This window comes from Cyprinus carpio, chromosome B7 (genome assembly GCF_018340385.1).
Source record: "Cyprinus carpio isolate SPL01 chromosome B7, ASM1834038v1, whole genome shotgun sequence".
Taxonomy (NCBI): domain Eukaryota; kingdom Metazoa; phylum Chordata; class Actinopteri; order Cypriniformes; family Cyprinidae; genus Cyprinus; species Cyprinus carpio.
In genome coordinates, this window is record NC_056603.1 from 32,678,730 (window position 1) to 32,700,860 (window position 22,131).

The 22,131-nt window shown below is 39.5% G+C and overlaps 1 protein-coding gene across 8 annotated transcripts in view; it reads left to right on the forward strand.

The window, feature by feature from the left end:
• The window catches only part of LOC109059989 (nuclear factor 1 B-type), a 90,733-nt gene that overhangs the window by 16,433 nt on the left and 52,169 nt on the right, over positions 1–22,131 (forward strand). For 7 of the 8 annotated variants that reach the window (XM_042728368.1, XM_042728367.1, XM_042728371.1 and 4 more), the window contains exon 2: positions 2,480–3,011. In XM_042728368.1, coding sequence (XP_042584302.1) covers positions 2,480–3,011 — 532 coding nt within the window. Of the gene's footprint in view, positions 1–1,685; positions 2,125–2,479; positions 3,012–22,131 lie in introns of those variants that run through there. The other variant, XM_042728370.1, reaches the window with a different exon arrangement.

Consider the following 22,131-nt stretch of genomic DNA (forward strand, 5'->3'; position numbering starts at 1 on the left):
TGTTTATATTTTCCTTGGCATCAGAGAGTGATTGACTGAGATATGGTGAGTACAGAGGACCTCGAGCCTGCGCAGCCCACAACCTTGTGTTACACTTTTAAAATCCGTGTGATTTTTTTTAAAGACATTTCCTAACATGGTGATATGAGACCAGTTTGCATAACAACTACTATGACAACAGATAAATGTAATGTTTTAATTTCGCATTACATTTACAATGATTTTATTGTTACATTGTTGGGATATGTGATCTTGCAAGGCCCCAGTAATGTATTTAAATGCAACATGACAAAAATAGTAATGAAATAGTAATGGCTTCTTTGTAGTCAAATAACATTTTTTCTTGTCATTAGATTTATAGTAGAACAAAACCAATTGAATGAAGATCATTTTTCCATATTTTCTGTATTGTTATTTGACTGTGTGTATTTTTTGTTGAGTGGACACTGCAGTGTGCATTTGGTTGTAATAGATTTTTAAAATTTAGATAACAGATTTGTACACACACACGCACGCACACACACACACACACACACACACACACACACACACACACACACACACACACACACACACACACACACACACACACACACACACACACATATATGCTAAGTTAGCTCTTTAAATAATATGTCTGATCTGATTTGTTAGGAAATTAGCACTTTGAATGTATTTGAGTTTTTATACATTCCAGGACTACACCAGATAGTGTGAAAACTCACACTCTTCAGCGAGTTCGATTTTTCTTGAGCAACACACACACACATTGAGCACATTGTCATGTGATAGATTTCAAATACATTTCAAAGTTGTGTAGTTTGTTTGTATTTATACAGTGGTTGAGTGTGGGCTATGTGTGTGGGGCTGTGACTGAAATTCAGGCAGTGGTGTGCTGGTTGTGGTTTCCCAAAGAGCTGCCGCCCGCCTGCACACAGAACAATATGTGGTTTAACTCCTCTTAGATCCATTCACTGCAGTCCTTGTTCATATTTCAATGTGGCAGTGGAAAAATTACAGAGAAGTTTGCAGAGTGTGTGCATAAAGGTGGTCTTCTCTTTTTCATTGTGTTGAGATTCTCACACATAGCTCTCATTGTCTTTTTACCTCTTAAACCTTCTTGTCCTTTAATAAGAATTTACAATGTTTATGGAAATTTTGACTGTAAAAGAATAATCTATTTTTTTCTTGCATTAAAACTTATAATGTGGACTCAGAAAGTGGTGGTATTTGTCTTTCGGTGTTTAGTGTGAAAAGTTATTCTGTTCTGTTTTATATTTTTAAATGTGATTGAAATTGCTCGGTAATATTAAATCTTTTTTTTTTTTTTTTTTGCTGAGATGATGAGGAGATTATATGTGTGGAAAAAAACTGAGCAAATGTTACTCAATAGTCTGTAAAATTGGCAACTGTGTTTGCTCAGTTTGTAGTGTAAAGCTATATAACAAGTTGAGGCATATGAAGACAAAAAGCCTTACGCTGAATAAGGGAAGTGTGAATTAGCTGTGCCGCTTGTTTGAGGAGTCAGGCTACTTTGGTTTTGGTTTGGCATTTTTATGCCACACTTACCCAAATGGATCTGGGGCCCAAACAATGTGACTTTTGTGCCAAGATGCCATTTTCATTGTCCATCTTGGTTTGGTTTGGCCTTGGAATAATGGTGGTACATTAATACTAACAAATTAAGTGATTCCCAAGGACCGCGAACACCTCCTCATAGATAAGAGTAAAAGCTGAAGGTAAATGATCGTGCCCTCAGTTGTCCTTGTCTAAGGCATTTAGTGACTCGTTTTTCCAGGACTCTAAGAGGTTCTGCAGGGCTCTGTGGTAGGGGCTGTTTCAGGAATGCAGGGCGCTTTGATAAGAGATCTGGAAGTATGGGGGATGCATGCTCTCCTGTGCCAACACATGGACTGGTGCTTTGAGCTTGGCTGGAGAAGGAGAGCGAGTGAGTGAGAGAAGGGGGTTAGAGAGAGAGAAGGGGAGAGAGTGATTGGTGATTCTGGAACTGTCTGCTCTACGCTGGCACAGCGCGGGCAGACGCAGTAAACAGTGGCATCCTTTTTCAGCGTGCCTTCGACACCTGCAGGCAGGCCAGCGCTGCCTGCAATCGCAGTGGAGATGGTAGATAAACGTGTCATGTTGATGCTTTAAAATCTCATTTTTAAATATCTTTAGTGCTTAAAAGTTCTTTAAAAGCAGGAAATGGAATGCTAGAGTTAGAAAAATATATTTGGTACTGGTATTTGTAACTGCAACTCCGTTTAATGCTTTTTCTGGACCATTAAATGGTCATTTTTTTTTATAACTTTTGTTTACTTATAAATGATTTTTATCTGAAATGATTTCTAAACCGCTTTTTTCCTCTTTCGTTTCTGGCTGCACGGGCTGTTGGCTAATTCAAACGGCAACCCATGCCAAAAGGTCACTTCTGCTCCTGCTCAATTTTTCTCATTTTTCCCTCCCTCTCTCTTCTCAGGATGAGTTTCATCCCTTCATCGAGGCACTGCTCCCTCATGTCCGTGCCATAGCCTACACCTGGTTCAACCTACAGGCACGAAAGCGCAAGTACTTCAAGAAGCACGAAAAGCGAATGTCCAAGGATGAGGAACGGGCAGTGAAAGATGAGCTGCTCAGCGAGAAGCCTGAAATCAAACAGAAGTGGGCATCCCGTCTCCTGGCCAAGCTGCGCAAGGACATCCGGCAAGAGTACCGGGAGGACTTTGTGCTCAGTGTAACGGGCAAGAAGCACCCATGCTGCGTTCTCTCCAACCCCGATCAGAAGGGCAAGATCCGCCGAATCGACTGCCTGAGGCAGGCTGACAAAGTCTGGCGGCTGGACCTGGTGATGGTCATCCTGTTTAAAGGTATTCCGCTGGAGAGCACAGATGGGGAGCGGCTAGTCAAGTCCCCGCACTGCACCAACCCGGCACTTTGCGTCCAGCCCCACCACATCACTGTCTCGGTGAAAGAGCTGGACTTGTTTCTGGCATACTACGTCCAGGACCAAGGTAAGTCTGATGAGAGGTTGGGAAATAACATGTATTCAGGTGCTACTCTTAACTAGCAGATTGAAGGGTGTAGAGACAGAATAAAATAAATGTAATTTCCAGTTGTTGTTATGTACATAAGACTAAGGGCATACATTTCTTGTGTTACATGCAAAGAAAGTTTCAAAAAGATCTAATTTGGTACATTTAAATAGTATTAAAATGGTTGTATTAAAAGATTTTACATTTCACAAATTTGTTGGCATATAAAAGTGACAAATATTTCAGCGTAATTCATATAAACATAAATTTCCCTCATTATATATATAAATATATGCTAAATATTATCATATTTCCTAAGGTGGAGAATTTCTGCAAATGGCAAAATTACACAATAATTTTCTAATAGAAATAGTTTTGTTTTTAACATTTTCTAAAAAAAAAAATATTTTCAAGTTCCCAGCTAGATTTGTTCTGGTCATTTTTTATTATTATTATTAATATTTTTTACAGTTATTTAACTCTTGTTTTTCTTTTTTTGTTTGAGTACTTGTTTATTTTAAGTCGGCACACTTACATGTACCTTCACATTTATTCATTTAACATGCACTTTTATCCAAAATGATTTACAAATGAGGAATGGTGCCACTACAACTATTCCTTGTATTTCCTGTTTAAGTGGTTTTCTGTTTCAGAAGAATTTCAACGTTATCCATATTTTGTTATTTTAATAATATCAAAGTGTTTCTTTTGTGACTCTGAATGTTTTCACAAAGAGTTGGTTTATAGGCAGGCACGGCACCTCCATTTTGTGAAACTGAAGTGCCAGGGTAAGCAGAAGGCAGAGTGGAGGGACAATAATGGTTGCCACTGGCATCATGGTTGGCATCAGAATCTCTTTTGTGTCTTTGTAAGATGGCGTGCATTCGCCTGTTGGCACTCACACGGCAACCTAAACCTCTCAAGCACTTAATAGACCATAGCCTCTACTTTTATTTATAAAAAAAAAAAAAAAAAAAAATATATATATATATATATATATATATATATATATATATATATATATATATATATATATATATATATATATATATATATATATATATATATATATATATACACATACACCCGTTTGTGACTAACATAATCATTTGCTGCTGCTGACTGATGTTATAAACGTTACTCATTGAAGATATTTCTGACCTTTTTATAATCTAAAAAAAAGAAGAGTATGGAAGAAAATAATCAAGTAAATTAGTGTCAGCAAATGAATATTGGGTTCTCTGTTAAGGACTTAACCATGGCATTGCGGCATGTTTTGCCTCTAGTATCCAGCGCCCATCTCTAGACAATGCTCTCACATTGTGCCAGTGCACCCAGGGCGGCCATTTTGTTAGCGTTGTGCCAGGAGAGTGGTAGGGACAGTGCCAGCAACTGAGGATTTGGTATCAAACCCTCTTTGTCTGCTTGCTGCATGCCTTTGATTCGTTAGTTGGCATCCGCAATGCAGTGGGCATGGAGGAAAGTTTCCTGATGGCAGCGGAATAGCAGTTGACATTATTCACATTTATAAAATCCAGCAAAATGAAACCAATTGTAAAACAAAAGGAAAATCTTTACCCGCATCACAAAGGAAATTGTGGTTGTGGTCCCTGGCTGTGAACTGAAAAAGTAAATTGTGTTCAGTGATTTTCATGTTTTTATGCCAGCGAAAGGTCCTTTGTAAGGTGACTGCAAAACATGTTCTATTACATGAATCTATTACTGTTTTACATTTTCACAGTATGATTGTGCATATTTTTACAGTACAACACAACTACTGTTGTTTGTGTACAATTTGTAATTGATTGCGTGTTCTGGTTTAAATTTTAAGGTGTTTTAACTGCTAGCCACAGCACCTGATATCTGTAGGACATTAAATGGTTTGCCTTGGGTTTAGGCTGACTCGCCTGCGTTTGTAATAGCTCCTTAGTAAATGCCCAGCTGAATACCCATTGAAAAGGTGGTTGAGAGGACAGGAATGAGGGGCGGCAGGCTTGTTGGTGGGCATCGTGCCATGCCCTGCCTCTGCACTTCACCAAGTCTGGCCATGTCATTGTGCCTGCGCTTCTACGAGCGCTGTTCAGCTCCATTCTCTCGTGAAATAATTCGAACATTATCCAGATCAGATATTCTCTGTGAAAACAGTTCAGCAGAATTCACTTTTGATTATTTGCATTGCTAGCAAATGAGAAAGTAATGAGGAGAAGATATTTTGAATCTATTTTTTTGTGATTGTCCACATTGGCCCCTGCAAATCAATCCTGTTCATGTGAAGTGATGCTCTTTTCACTTCAGAACTCAAAGCATAACTCTCATTTACCAGCCCTCCTTTTAGACAGGGAAAGATTCCTAATAGCTTGTGTTGTATGATGATGACGTGTTTCATTAATGCAACTTTGTTTTTGAGTCATGTTATACTGCACAGGCTTTTATACTAGAACAGTGACTAGGCAGAAATAGATTTCAAAAGGGACCAGCTGGTTTATATCAAACAAGCATTTTTCATTTTAACCTAAGCTATTTATTTTCCATCTCATGCTGGAATATGTTCACAACCTTTATCTCAGTGTTTACACTATCCTAAACATACGACATTACACAAAACCTCAAAAATGCCAGTGTAAAATAAGTGCTGGTTCAAGCCTCTAATAAATATTTACATTGGTCTGGCAGTTGGTTTGTTTCAAACACCTAGCTGTCCTTTTGTAAAGCTAAATAATTAAAGAAAATTAATTAACATTTAATATATAGATTTTACTTTTTCTTACAGTTTCCAGTTATTGAACACCAAAAACAAAATATCATGTTTTGTGCAGGCACAGCAAGCGTTACTCAACAACTAGAAGGTGTTACACAATCACAAGAGCTCAATGTATCAAGTACAGTGTGAAGGTGCTGGGATTTCCTGCCCCAAGCTTCACAATGTTTACACTCTAAAAAATCCTGGGTAATTTTTTTTAACCCAAATGCTGGGTTGAGCCTTTTGGGTTATTTTTTCAGTGTTTGGGTAGTTTTTGTGTTACCCAGCTCCTGGGTCAAATGTAAAAACCCAGTGTTTTGGTTGTTATTGTGTTACTCAGATCCTGGGTCAGACGTAACCCAGTGGTCGAGTTATATATCGTAAGGATTTTGTGTCTTCTCTTCGAGAGAGCAGTTCTATGTGCCATCGAATTGATGCATTCATCGGTAAAATACAGGTGTGTGTACATTTTATTTTATCTATAAGATCATTACTGTGCTGTATATTGTTCAATTTTATGCAGAGCAACATACAGGTGTGCAGTTTGAATCACCTTTAACGAGTGTCGCATTTTTTTTTGCGTGATGGAAAAGCCTGATGCTTTGCATAAAAAACGATTTTATTCATAAAGATACAGAATATAATACTTTAGATGTTAAAACATGTCCTCAGAGCTGTTTACTGTTTGTTTATTAGCAGGTTATGGAGTCACAGCATGTTTCGGCTATAAGTGAAATGCAGGGAGGCGGTCCATTAATGTTAGCAGTTCCCTGCCGAACAAGACTTCAGCTCGAGCACGAGAACCAGCACCGTTATGGTGGAAACAGAATAACAGCGACTGGTCAATTACACATGAATTACTTCTGTTTAATGCTGAAATTTTCTTCTAATGTTTGTTAAACGAGTTTAAATATAGGCAATATGTATAGCCTATTAAAAACAATATAAACGATGATGTAAATGATAAATAAAGGAAGTTATCATGCAAACCAGTGGTTGTGTGGAGTATTTTAGAAAAGTTTAGAGGATTAAGTTAATCTGTAAACATTATTTAATGTATGAAGTAAAAAAATAAGATAGTAATATAATAAAAATGAATAAACCCATTAGCTGGGTTAAATCAACCTATTATGCTGGGTTAAATAAACAAGCCAATTTGCTGGGTAAATTTAACTCAAGATGGGTTCTGTCCTATATTTACCCAGCCCTTGGGTTAATAACAACCCAAATTGGGTTGTTTTTAACCCAGTGTTTTTTGGTGCCTTGTGAAGTAGGCAGTGTTTTATTGGCTGCTTTTCTGGTGTCGGCCGGATTATTTCTCATTTGTTCTAGCATGTTAAAGAGGTCTTGTTTTATGACTGCAGGACATAGCTTTTGCCCCTGGTGTCAAGACCTCGCTAAAGATGCGGAAGGTGTCACGTGAAGTTTAATTGAGCACAACAGATCTTTGAAAACAAGGTGGCGGCCTGCGGCACGTGGGGGCAGGCCAGGGGTCATTTCAGGGGGCACCTGGACCCCCAGCTTGCTCATGACATTTGGATGCCTGCGTCAGTGGAGCGGTTGCCAACTCCTTGAGAAGAGCTGGTCATTCATCAAACTCCCTCTCTCAACTTGCCAGAACCCCCAGCACACAAATACACACACACACACTGAGTTCCCTATTGGGCCTTTATTAGCCGTGTGTGTGCGCACTGTAGAAGAGCTGTTTGCGCCTAGTTTTCCAGCTGGCTGAGTATACAGCAGGGTCAAGACTAGCCACATGACCTGGAGGTTGTCACCCCTGTCGGTGACTAAGTACAGATTGTGGTTTCTCCACTTTCACTTTTTCTTGCTGTCTGTCTCCTCCTATATAATTCGCTTTGTCCCTGATGTCCACATACATGGAAAGTTAGACCAGAATTATTCCTGAAGCCACCATGTGATTTTTCTTCCTGATTAAGGGCACTAGAGAAAACTCTGATGGAGTGCTGGACAGTTTGTGTAATTTTATTGTGTAAGCGTAAGAGGTATTTAGGGTTATGGCAAGATTTTAAATGAAGCCAAAATACAGCACATTGGATTTGTATCCATTACACAGCCAGTGTAGTCCCATTTCTGAATAAACAATTCTTATGAGTCATTTTTTTTTTAATTGAGTCAAACATCCAAAGTTTGTGAGACTTAAATCTTCCTGCTTGTTCATATAACAGTGTGTAGTTAAAAGTGCACATCCTGATTATAAGTTTAATAATCGTTTAAAGTTTTGGTGCCTTTAAAAAGTCTGTTTAAATGTACCAATTGTGAGAACTGATTTAAATGTTTTTATTTAAATTATCTTACAATTTGACTGTGGAATTGTATTTCTTTTTTTCAGAAACATTCACTTTTTACAAATACTAATAAATCATTAATGGAATTAACTGGAGCAGTTAACGCCTTTACAATTACCATCCCTATTCTCAACTTTTGATATGGAGCTCCGCTTTTGTAAACCCTTGCATTTTTTTCTTTACGTCCATGGGACACATCTTTCCCATTGGCAGTGTTTGCAGACGCATTATAAACTCCAGTGTGCTGTAATAGTGAGAATTAAAGGGGCAGCTGGCTGGGACAAAACACACACACACACACACACACACACACACACACACACACACACACACACACACACACACACACACACACACAAACCAATTGACAATTTGGGGCCCTAGCCGAAACTTAGAAAAAGAGTTACAGAACTATGAGTGTATGGAATGCAACAGGGCCACAGCATTTGTTTTTGTCTAGTCATTTATTTATTTATTTATTTGCTGATTGTTTCCATTGGGTCCTTGTAGCAGAGGCAGTCAAGAGTTTGTCCTTTTTGAGAGAGACAAAAAAAGTGTTCAGCACATCCACTTGATGGCCCGCAGCTACTGACTCGCTCCCAAAAATCAGTACAGATGGTCTCTTTTTCCACTCTCTCTTTTTCTCTTCCTTGCTCTCGGTTTCTCCTCTGAACCACGCATTTGTTGGTGCTTTGCTTTCAAAAAAGAACTACAACGCTCGACTTGGTTTCAGTTGTGGAAATGAAAGGCAATAGCTTCTGTTTGATGTTTTAGTATACTGGTGTACCGCCACATTAAACATAAAGAGGGAAAGAGAAGGAAGAAGGGGGGTAGCCGTGGAGGAGCAGTGAAAGGATTTGCCACTACGACTTCAATCCAGACGATAATCTTAGTGGCCTGTGGGTGTTGTGAGTTCTTTTCTGCTGAGTTTGCTCTGATTAAAGAGCCTGATTGACTAAAACACACATTTCTTTGCATCTCTGTTTATTCTCGCTTGAGAAATCTGTACTAAAAGGTGGATTAAACAGGTTTTTATTCCAGAAACACCCTTTTCTTTAGCTACTAGTTCATTTCAAAGTATGTAAGCTGCAATTTTATGGTGGCATATACGTAGATCAGCTCATGCAGGCTGTTGAATACCAAAGCAGAGATAAAGACACTGGCCTTATTTAACCTACGCCATCCATTTGGTTTTCTTTTGAAGGAACTTGATCCCCTTCTACTCCTAGCAGCCCAACGGTACGAGGCCATCTGATCGCATCGCTTTGGACGAGTTTATGATGTAAGCATCACAGGAATGTTACTGGAAAACTTTGGGATCCGCAACAATACTGCAGACAATTCTGCTGTACAAATCTACAGATTCGTCTATGATCTCAGAGCGGGAGCAGAGAGGGGGATGAGGTCGCTGTGCATTTGTGCTGAGCATGCAGTGAGGTCTCTGAAGCAGAGACTGCAGCACTGATTAGTATTCTGCATGGCCCGCGGTGACTAGCTCACGCAAAAGCCATAACCTATCGAACACATTCCCTTAGTCTAATCCATTTAGAGCTCCCTCCAGCTCTCTGGCCTCCCTTATTGATTTCTCCCCCTCCCCGTGCTCAGTCTCTCCTCTCAGCCTTGGTGTTGGTTCAATTCAGCGGTGTACTGTTACTCCACATGCTGCCGCAAAGGAAATCTCCCCTCACCCTTTCATTTGTTCTCTCTCTCTTTCCTTTCTGTCATGCTGTCTTTTGCTCTGCACTTTGTTTCTCTTCTACCTTGTCGCCTGTTGCTTTTCTTTTTCTTTCTTTCTTTCTTTCTTTCTTTCTTTCTTTCTTTGTCTTGTGTTTGTTCTTTTTACCTTTCATTTTTTCCTTCTGTTTTTTATTATTTCTTTAGTTTTTTGAATGAATTCTTACTTGAGTTCTTCCTTCGTTGTTTTTTCTTTTTGTTTTTTCTTCATTGTTTCTGTCTTCTTTTCTTTTAAATAAGTTGTTTTTGAAGCAAGTTGAGTGAAAAACAAACCTTGAATTAATTTGCTTTAGATATCTTTTTCTTTTTTTTGTTTTTCTTTTTTTTGTTTTCTTTCTTTCTTTCTTTCTTTCTTTCTTTCTTTCTTTCTTTCTTTCTTTCTTTCTTTCTTTCTTCCTTCCTCACCACACAATTTCCGTCTAAGGTGCTGCTAGATTTTATAAACAGTTGATGTGTGTGTTGGAGACTGTGTTTGTGTACGCGATCTCTGGGACTCTTTGTTGACTGAATACCCTCAAGCTCAAGCACACTATAACCTCCCTCGCCTTCTTTCACACACTGTAATGTGTACATAAATCTCCATGGTTCCGAGGAGTGTGGAAGGGTCTGTGCTGCAGTGTGGGTGCAACTTCACCCCGTGTGTGAGGGGGTGTCTGAGTGTGTGGTCGGGAGAAGGGATATTCCCTTTGGAATGTTTTATCAAAAGTGGTGGAAGCGCAGCCTATCATTAATGTTGACGTAAATGCCAGAGTCTACTATCATGAAAAAATGGGAAAGTATGTTGGAAAATGAACTCTCTTTTCAGGGGTCACAGACTTTCCTGCTTTGCCTTTTTTTTTAAACAAAGACTAATCTTGCATTACTCAAAGCCGCTTCCATACATCTCCACATCATCGGTGCAGACGGAGGCTTTATGAGAACCCGGAATACATTGCTTATCCCTGGGGCCCACTTGACAAGAGAACCAGCATTGACCCCTCCTTCTCTCCAAATGAAGATGGATGGCCCCATCCTCCCTTACTGTATCTCACTGTATGGGGTGTCTGGGTCTCCCCCAACACCTCCTCCCCCAAACCCCAGACTGGACCAGCACCACTCCATAATGGCCTCTTCTCCTCTTTGCCATTAACCAAACGTGCTTATCTTGCAGCTGCGCCAATGGAGATCATCCAGAGAGGGCCAGACAAAAGGGAAAGACAGAGGGGGCTTAGGGTGAAGGTAGCAGGGAAACTCATATTGAGACTTGGAGAGCTGAAGAGGGCATGAGACAGACATGAAGAGAGAGAGTCTGGATTCCACCGTGGTGGGACATTCAGTGTTTTTTTTACATCTCTACACTGATGGGCATCCTTCATTAGGGGGACGGGCCCGATGAATAGCTTCCAGAGAAGGCCAGAGACAATCGAGGAGGTTGCCATGGGAGACAGTGACTTCTCCCCCCTCAGCCCACAGTTGAGGTCTTTTCATGGCAGACAGGATTCAGAATGATGGCCGTCTATTCTTTTGTGGTGTCTGGTACAGTACCCCCCGCCAATGAGACGGACGACCCAGAGGTAACATTGTGGAAGAGTTGGGAAGCCACAATGGGGTCAAGTCTGTCAAAAAGATGGCCCCCAAGACGTAAAACACATTATGAATAACTTTGTGTGGGGTTAAAAGTTTCTGCAGAAGCATTATTCATAGCACAATATGTCACACACTCTTTACTGGGCTTATTGAATGCCTACATCTAGAATAACCTTCCTATACAATCAGGCATAGAATTGTTACCTGGATGATAAAAAGGTGAAAAAACTGCATTAATTTACTTTAAAGAAGGGACCCAAGCCATATCTTGGGTCCAGAACACCTTATCAGCCTCAGAGAAATAGAGTAAAAACCACTCAGAAGACCTTAGCAACTGCATAGCAACTGTTTGGAAACCATGTGTAACACTAGTATCATGGTCTCATGGGTTTTTCATGGGCAGGCACCACTCACATTTTCTTCGGATAATGTAAAACAGTAATTTTTCTAAAGAAAATAAGTAAGCAGTTATTTCTAGTCCCTTAAGTGCAGTCACAGGAGTGATCTAGTTCTCTGTAGCTGAGTGCCCAGTGGGTCCTGTATGGGCATCCTGTGAGGTAGATCAACATAAGAACTAACCCTCTGCAATCATGGGAACGACAGATGTCAAAACTTTGCTTTTCCAGCCGCTTTCCCCCAGTGATAATAGCATCCTGTTTTCACATGGCTTCATTGTATAAGGGCAGATTTCAGTAAAAAAGAAAGAGCAGGAGAGAACAAGAAGATCGTTGATAGACCTGATAGTACAGAGAGCGAAGCTGCCTGGAAAATAAGTTAGTGAGTTCAGGTAACACAGGGTTTATTTCTGAGTCAGGTTTGCACAGGTTTGTGGGAGTTAGCAGTTTCTTTCATTTCACTAGTAATCCACCCACAGAACACATTTTTTTCCACAATTTAGCGTTAATTGACAAAGATGAGCTGGGATATTATAGTCCTACTAAATCAGTGATTCTAAGTAACACTTTCTTACTTGATCATGAGTAGTTTGTGTATTAGTGTTTGCATGATACCACAATTTCGGACAGCGAAATTTCACAATTCATGATACCAGTTTGATTCCACTGTGAAACTAATATGTTTAACACATTCCTTTTTTCAAAGGTTAAATATTAACAACTTAAATGAGAACACTGGTATGAAACTTTCCTGGTATTACTTAAGCCGCTTTTCCACCGAAATTACCTGGAACAATTTGTCCCAGGAACTTTTTTATCCCCAGACCTGTTGCTGTCTGCGTTTCCAACGCGGTCTAAAATACAGAGAAGATTAGGCAAATAGTCTGGTGACGTAGGTCTGCGTGTGTTTCTCAATACCAAGTATGCAAATTTCAGACTTGCATCCTCGGTAGTTCGGATTTCGCATGTTTAAATCGGGAGTGTGAACTCCCGGGGATGGGACGACGCAAGTCCGGTAATTCTGCAAACAGCAGTGTACCTGAAAATGGTCAGCTCGCCTTGACTACTGCAGTTTTCCTCACTGTATTTACAGTAAGACAAAATATGATATCAAACACCAGTGCCTCTTTTAGTTTTCATGTAAACATATTAATAGCCGCAGAAATGTAGTTCAGGGAACGTACATATATTACAATGAAACTAAATATTATATCAAAGAGTAGGCTATTGCCTCTTTTCATTTTAATTTTAACATATTAATAGATTAATAGAATAAAAACCAAAGATTACCTGTTAGATTTACCCAAAATGAATTATATCTTAAGTTTAACCACTACAGAGCCATCAGAGCCAGTGGCAAATGTCAGAAGGACTAGCTGAGTTGAGGCTGCTCTCATCAGGAAACATGAGCATTGAGCGTCCGCTAATCGCATGGATCTCACATCTCCAAAATTGGCGAAGCACATTTTCAAATAGGCGCTGTCTTTATAAATAAACCGCAGATTTGCGCTATAAAGAAAATCTATATATTTATATCTTATATTTTAAAAGATTATGCGAATATATGGTGGTTGAAATACAATGCTGTGTGAACTCAACCAATCAGCATGTTCAGCAAGTTCCACCCCCAAAAGTTCCGGACCTTTGAAAAAGTACTACCTCGTGAGCAGGGACTTTCTGAGGGGCAAATTTTTGGCCGGAACTTTATTTAGATCCTGGTTCCTGCGGTGGAAACACACCGAGTACCGGCCCAAAGTCCCTAGTTCCTGGGGAAAGTTCCTGCAGTGGAAACGGGGCTTTACGTAAACCTTACTTCGGGATTTTTGAGTAATTAGTCATGTAAACATTAAATAATGACAAACAGAGGTAAATTAAGAGCAATGAGTGACTTTCTTTATAAGCATAATAGGTCTTTTAGGATAGAAAATAGCACTACAGTTCCAGTTATTTTGATTACAGAAAGATTTAATAATTTATCTTAAGTATAAAAGTATTTTATTTTAGTATCGTCTTGGCAGTAAAATGTCGCTCATTCTTGACATGCCCAGTGTGTATCCACCTGTCGCTGATTGCAAACTTGTTGCTGCTTTCAGCTCTTAGTTTCTGAAGAAGTCTGTTCCTGTAATTTGCCCTATCCGGTGACAGTTCAGGGCCGAAGGTTCTGGGAAGTTGGTGTGTTAAACGCAGAGTGCTTCGGAGTTAGCAGTTGGGCGGCTGTGATTAAACGCACTCTGCCGGTAACGGGGCCACTAATGAATGCAGGGCTTTAACGGCTACGTATGTGCCTCATTATGAAAGCCTGCACTGAAAGGATATACGCATTGGCTCCAGATTACTGGAATTTTTCTCAAATTGGCCTGCCTTTCTGCTGGCCAAGGAATCTAGTTGCTGTTTTTTCCCTCTCTCTCCTTCTCCCCCGTTGTGTCTCTCTGACTTCAGTAGAACATGTACCCACCCACATGCATACTCTCTCACATATACATGCAGAAACACACATGCTCGCCCACACTTCAGTTCTTGAAGCCTGCATTTAGACAAAATCGAGCGTACAGCCTTGATAACCGCAGCTCCGCCATGGCATTTGTCAGTACTGTGTATTTTTGTGTGCAAGCACTTCAGATTTGGGTCCTGAGTTCAGCTGTGGAAGTTTGTAATTAAGGCTGTTACATGTGCATAGGCCCTGAACCCACAGTTACTTTACGGTTCTTTCCCAAAATAATAATGTAATGATGCGGTCCAATGAGGTTTGCCGTGACAGAGAAGGCATACTTAATACAGCTATGCTGGGTCAACAGCATATGCAATGTGTTTTTACGGTTCACCCATGTCAGTGTACGATCAATAAAACAGATTGTGAGGACGTCATAGGCTGTAAAGTAAAGGCATGCAGGAAGGGGACACTTTATAGGTCAAAGTAGGCTTTTTGATTACTGGGTTGGAAACTAGTCCTGGCTTCACTTTTTTCACTTCAGTTTCCTGATACCCACTTGACCACATTTACCCTCCCCGAACCTGAAAACATCCCAATCCATAACTGCCAGCTGGAATTTCCTGCAGCTCATACATTTGCCATCAGTGGGGGATGCATTACAATGTTTTGTAGTGTCTTTTCCGAGCACCAGAACAATGCCACCTTTGCTCAGACACAGACTCTGAACTTTTGAATCTGCGTTAAGAAGGATTAGAGGAAAGTTGACCATTGTTCTCCAGAGAGGATGTATTGTATTTAACCTTTTCCTTACATTGACAAATACACAACAACTAAATTTTCATTTCTAAATAGTGCATGTTTGTGTGTGTGATAATGTTCATTTGAAACAGAAAGAAATATTATTTGTATATTTATTTTACTTTATTATATTTATTTTTTATATGCACTGCTGTAAGTAGGCTACATTGCTCAAAAGTATTGTAAATATTTGTGCTGCACTTCTTTAGACAGAAAACAGAGGCAAACTGATGGTGTATGGAACACAAAGAAAGCTAGATATCCTGTGCAGTAGACAGCAGAAATATTTTCTGTCTGTCGATTGTAAAAAAAAATCATGTTAAAAATAGTCAAACTTTAAAAAACTTTAAGTACGCAAGAGCTTGTGTAAGCTAGTTTTAAGGAATCAGTCCTATTGGGGTTGGGTGATCCCAAAAAGCACCCTAATTATTCAGGACTTCCCTAAGACCGATTAGATGCTAATAATAATTTTGGCAAGTTGATTTTGAAAATATGTAGAAAAAACTAAAACTAAAGCTGACTTTGCTTGCACAGAGAGGAGCTACAATAAGGAAACCTTTTAAGAAAACCTAGCAATAAAGAGTAAAATGTTCTTCAAGGACAGTGATGTGTTCTGGTATCGAAACATCTTCATTAGCTAACGGTAAAGTATTGGGCAGTATAAAAAACAGAAAGAAGCCAAGACTCTTGTGGCTTAAACCACAACCCACCATGTGTGCCTTGTTAAGGGCAGTTATGACAAATGGCAGCAGCTGTACAAACTAATCTCTCTGTAGCTTTCACACATGGCATTCAATTAACAATGGGCCACTGTCAGACTGTAATCCACAGCTTGCCAACCTGCCCCTACTCCCGCTGGCCTAGCAAACCTCTGCATGTGTGGGAGTGTGGAGAACTTTCTTAAAGTTCTTGACGTGTTTTTATTGAGCTGACATTAGCTTGGCGGGTCTAGGTCAATGAAATGTGGGTTTGTGTAGGTCAGTCAAGTGCGCGTTTGCGTGATATAGCATTAGCACATGTACAATGTTTATGAATAGAAATAGTTAAGGTATTTAGGTCACTATATTGTAGCCCAAAGACGCTTGTGCATGCACGCACACTTACACAGCTGCTGGGGCTTGCTTGTGTGTACGTGTGGCGGGAAGTGGCTTGTCAGGGGCTACATTCCCACTGGGTTTGTAATGATGAAGTGTACGTTACAACTTACAGTGGTCACTGTCGGCTCAACTCCACTCAAATGAATCCCTTCAAGAGACCAATGTCCCACCATTCCACAGAGGATCAACAGTTTCACTCAATTACCTAAGCGGTACTAGCACTCTAGTGTTAGTAATTTATATTTTGGCTTATATTTAATAAACACTAGCTACGTTCCACAACCAAGTGTGCTACCTACCTAGTTACAGGGATCAACCAGAGATCTGTGAAGGTCCTGAAAGGTTTTGTGGACAGCTATATAGGACATAGGGTTTTTAAAATTCTGTGGTACATGAAAGTTATTTAAAATGTAATGTTTTTTGTTTGTAAACATTGAAAACCCTTACTTCAGTTTCATTTGCTATGGTCGCTCCCTTAGATGACAGCTAACTATGTTTTGGAATAAATCCATAAGAACCATTTGTAAATTTGATAAGAGGGCCGCAGTTTTGTTAAAATCCTTGAGTGGTTGGGGTCATGCATGGAAAGTTGGTTTAGAAGCGTATTGTAGAAGTAAATAAAGAATAAAAAATGAATGACAGCCTGATATGAGTGTTTCACTGTGCCAGGCTTGAAATGGCTGAGTAGTACCAGAATGCATGAATGAAAAACCTGAATGTGAAAAGGGCTTGACTTTTTTTCTATGCTGCATCCAAGAATAATTAAGCTCAGTCCCTCTGGCTGCGGGCAAAGCCACAGACTTACTGGAGAGAGAAAGAGAGAGAGAGAAAGTCTGGAAGAGAGTGGGGGAGTTGTAACCAGCCCTGACAAGAGTAGTGACCAACCCAGTGCTAAAGGCACACACACACACACACACACATAGAGTAAAGGATTCACTCATTAAAATCTTTCATTCTAGCTTACATGTCGAGGCTGTTATATAGATAAATGACCCTTCATCTTTTTAGTCTTTTGCTAAAGGATTAGGATAAACATTGGGCCTATTTGATGGGTCATATTTTAATGCATGGTGCTGTGGTTTTGAACATTGCTCTTTGGAATACAGCTACCCTGTAAGAAAATACTTAACATTTTCTTCAAAACTACATTACAGATAGTGACCTAAATTATTTTCATTTAACTCAGAAGACCCTACTAAGTGGAACATGCCAGTCAATATTACCTCCAACACACACACATTTACCTTCCGTCAGAGATAGCTCATATACATAATGTTTTTCTTGGTTAAAAAAAAAATACCTTAGCATTTCCCTAGAAATACATTAAAGGACACTTAGAATGTCTTAGCAACCACATAGAACTGCCTGGCAATCACCCTCAACAACCTGGCATTGTGGTAGTGGGTTTACACAGGCAAACATCACCAACATTTTTTTCTCTAGAAAGCATAAAAAAATCTATTTCGGCTTGTGTTTTGAAAAGTGATCCCATTCAGTTGGATAGGATTGGATAAGTTAAAGGCTTTGAATAACATTTACACAAGGATCTCCTGGCATGCGTTTTAATTTTATTCACCTTTTCATAAGAGATCAGTACTGATTCAGAGTGTTGGCTTCATCCAGGTGCAATTTCTTTATTCCTCAACATTTAGTGGAAAGCTCTTGCTCTTGTTATTTCTCTCTTTCTCTTAAGTTATCTTGTGGGATTTGGACAGTCAGCTTTGTTTAATGTTGCGGTTTGGCTTGAAGTTGGTAAGGCTGGTGCTCTTAATGGAGGATCTGATCTTAGATGAGCTGATGTGTGAGTGCAGCAAGCAGAACAGCACAGGCCTTTGTGACGACATGCACACACACTCGTTCTTCTCAGTAAGGGATCCGCTGCACCTGCGGATTCACAAAGTATAAAGGGCCACCGCCAATCATTCTGCTGCCGCGCTCGTCTGGCATCTCCCAAGGAGATCAGATCACCCTGTGAGAGAATGTGTGTGTGCGTGTGTGTGTGTGAGAAAGGCTGTTTCAACAGCTACATCACTGCTATATAATAAATCACAGGATTTTACAGCTATTATGGCATCAAAATCTCTTTAAGAGCTCAAGCATGCTGATGGAGTGCGTATGTGTGTTTCTCTTTTTATATATACTTAAGTTCAGAGAAGTAGACCGACAGGCATTTAGCATGTGACATGCCCTCCGTCACACACACCCACAGTGCCAACCTCAGTATAATTCACAGTATGTATAGTCATGATTGTGATTAGGGAAAATGTTAAAATGACACTTAATATAGTGGGTCATCAAGGTGAATTTATTTAAAAATTCAGTACTATTCTATTTAAATAATTAAACTAAAAAAACTCAGTTTTAAATGCTGCAAGTAAATTTAGACATTACAACTGTATAATAAATCAAATATTAATTTTGATATTTCCATGCTTGATCCACTACTCAATGTTCTTCACTTGTCAAGTGCACATCTCTTTCTCACAGGCATTGCTGAAAAGTTTGTAGTTCGTTCAGATATGTCAATAGCAAAGAAAGTGAAGCACATATGATTACTGTGCCGCTGCACTGGAGCGGCTCTACATGTGTGCTGTGCCATTAAATGAAAAATATGACAGAACCATAGAATAAACAGCAAAAGTAACATGAGTAGAAGCTCAAGCAATAGATTTTAATAGGAATAATTAAGCCTGAAATAACTGAGGGAAACATTTATTTGCAAAACAAATTAAGTTAACTAATATGATTCAATTCAATTTAAGTTAATTTGTATAGCTCTTTTCATGATGCAAATTGTTGCAAAGCAGCTTTACAGAAAATTAAAGTTTCTACATTATGTTTAGTAATAGCTTATCAGTAGTGACTATCTCAAGTTGATGTCCATATGGCAGAAATGTACGGTAAAAATCAAGAATTCATATTCTTTTAGTTCTAAAACTTACAAACACAGAACATACAGGTATTGGTAAAAGGTACTGATATTGTTATCATAATCTTTCTGGAAAAAGTGGTATTGATTCATGCCTTGTTTTTTTATTTTTTATTTTTGTAAAGTTTAACTTTAAGTGACAACAAAGTTAATTTAGGTGTAAAAACTGTGGAAAAGATCATGAGCAAATAAATGTTGAATTTCAACAAATTTCAATTAATTAAAAAATCTGTACTATATCACTGATATGGTGCACCTCTAACGATTTTCAAATGAATTTAAATAGCATTTTCCGATAATTTGCTTTTGTTGTTGTAGAGAAGAGTTCATTTTATAGTGAACTATGACTTTTGTTTGAAGTCTTTATCTGGGCAAATATGAGCACTGTTTGCTTGATGGTTTGTTGATCGTTTATTTTTTACTGTAACTAGAGGGGTAGAGGGGTCTTGTTCTCTAGAGACAATTTGAGAAGCAGAACACTTCAACTAATTTGCTCTAAATTTCATGTTGTTACTGTCTGTGAGAAACAGTTGAGATCTCATTAAAGAAAATGATTTTTTTTATTATTGACTACGGTTTGACAATAAATTATTTTTGTTATGGAATTTGACTTCCCAGTGCAAAAAATTCTCCCCTGTCTGGTCTGCCGTGTCTTCACAAAGAAACTCCAGCTCTCACCGTAAGCCGCCATGTAGTCAAATGACACAGACAGTCTTGTTGTACTACACCAACAAAAGCTATGAATTCCTTAAGAATGGCCTTGTGTTTGTGAGCACACCCCCGCGGGACCTCCGCTCTGCGTCTATACATCTTCATCGACAGCCTTTGTTGGGGTGTTGCGGCCCTACTGCCTGAAAAGACTCTGCCGTCACCTGCCAGACTGCAGGAATGTTAATGCTGTGGCCTTGATAATTGGATTTTACTCACACAGTCTGCAAAAAACACACAGACACACACACATCTGCGGATAGACGTTCTGGCCTGCTATTGTTAAGCAGCCATCTCAATAGAGAGCTCAATAGAAGCTTGCTGTGTTTGCATAGGGCCTCACGTCCCCTTAAAGAGTGTTTACAGTCTGTGTGTGTGTGTCTGAGTGTATGTGAAACAGCTTGAGTGCCAGGCACTTGTCTGTCAGCCTGCTGGTACTTATAGGTGTGCAGAGCAACTAAAGAGAGGTTTAAGAGTGAAAGAGGGATACAAGCAGAGAGAAATGTCTTCTGGATGCACACAAAAACCAACAAAACCAAAATAGTAAAATACACAATCATATGACTCTTTTAAGCAGTTCTTTTTTAGTGAATCAAATACATGCAACATGACCAGTGTAGCTAGATTCTTATGAGTCAGTTCTTTTATAGGGGTCATATGATGCGATTTCAAATTTTTCTTTCTCTTTGGAGTGTTACAAGTTCTTGGAGAATAAAGAAGATCTGTGAAGTTGCAAAGACTAAAGTCTCAAATCCAAAGAGATATTTTTTATAAAAGTTAACACTGGTCCACGCCCCCCTGAAACAGCTCGTTCTAACACGCCCCCACATATCTATGTCAGTATGTGGGAAGATTTGCATAACGCCGCCCAGATGTTCATGCAAAGAAAGAAGGCGTACCTTTTATTCTCGTTGTAGTATTCGTGTTGCCACCGCCGCCATGTTGTATAGATGCTGTGTGTTTCACTGTGAAAGCGAAACTACTTTGTTTGGCCTTCCAAAAGAGGACGATATCCGCTTCGTCATGCCTGGGGCTGATCCGTACTGGTCGCTGAGGAAATACATCAGCTTTGCCCTGTGGATCGCTGAATTGGCTTTCACCATGGACGAAGCGGAGTCCAGCCCGGGGTCGTCACATGTGGTTGCTGCAAGGCCAAGGTACGCTCCTTCGTAGAATTCGCCTGCCGCACCGTTCTCAATCCGCCCACCTCTGCTCACTCAAGCCTGCCGCGGCTCACTCTAGGCCTCCGGCCTCTGCTCACTCACTCACTTTGTGTGTGACGCTGTTTCGTTGAGAAAGCAAAACTACTTTGTTTTTGCCTTCCAAAAGAAGGCATGATTAGAAATCATGTTTATATCACGTTTATAATGGGTTTTATGTTTATGTCTCGTCGCTCTGGCCGGACAAGGCATCACAATATGACTATTAGGGCTTTTCTAGGTGTATTTATGGAGTGTGGGGTGGGATCAGTGTTATGACTGTGTGTGTGTGTGTGAGCCTGGGTTTGTTTAGGATGCACAGGGCACACCGGGCACAGATCCGTTGCATGAGCTGCTCACACATCTTAGCTGTATGACTTCTTGTAGAAAATTATTTTATTTTACCTTAGAAGACCATCTACCATTACCTTCCAAACACACACACACATACACACCCACCTATGTATGGTGGGTATAAAATGTATTTTTTGTTACATAAGAGCAAGTTTATTTATAAAACCTTCTCACTAGTCTACATTTTTTATTCTCTCATTCCAAACACTTTAAATTTTTACACACAAACACCAGTCCAAGTATAAAGGATGTGTTGTGTTTGGCATGCAGGCTTTATTTTGCTGTAATCTGTGACAGAGCAAAGTGTTTGAAGCAGTTGCCTCAGTGAGTTTCGGCTTGTTGAGGTGAACACACTATGATGGGTGGAGCCACAGCTGCATTCCACCGAATCTGAGGTGAGCTCTGCTTCTGACGGTGAATGACATGCCTACAAAATGGTGGGAACATACAATGTCTTTATAGTCTTTGAAATTCCTCTGTAACTCAGTGATAAAAAGGTGAGCTAGGCTGTCAAGTAGTGGGTTATTGCTTTTTATAATAAAACCTTAAAAAGCTCAACATTTATATAATATAAAATAAATACATAAAGGCATACATTAATGTTTTACAATAAAATAGCATGGTATTAATGCAGTTTGCAGTGAATGTTTGGCATGATTGTTATGAACATTTACAATTTTTGTAACTTGAACATTTACAATTTTTAATTTATTCAATACTTTTATCTTGAGAGTTTTACAGATGGGGAGCAAAAATGATTTATCCTAAGGAGACAGTAAAATGAGTTCCAAAAATTGCTCAAAATAAAATGCTGACTATGATTAATTATTACTGTGAGT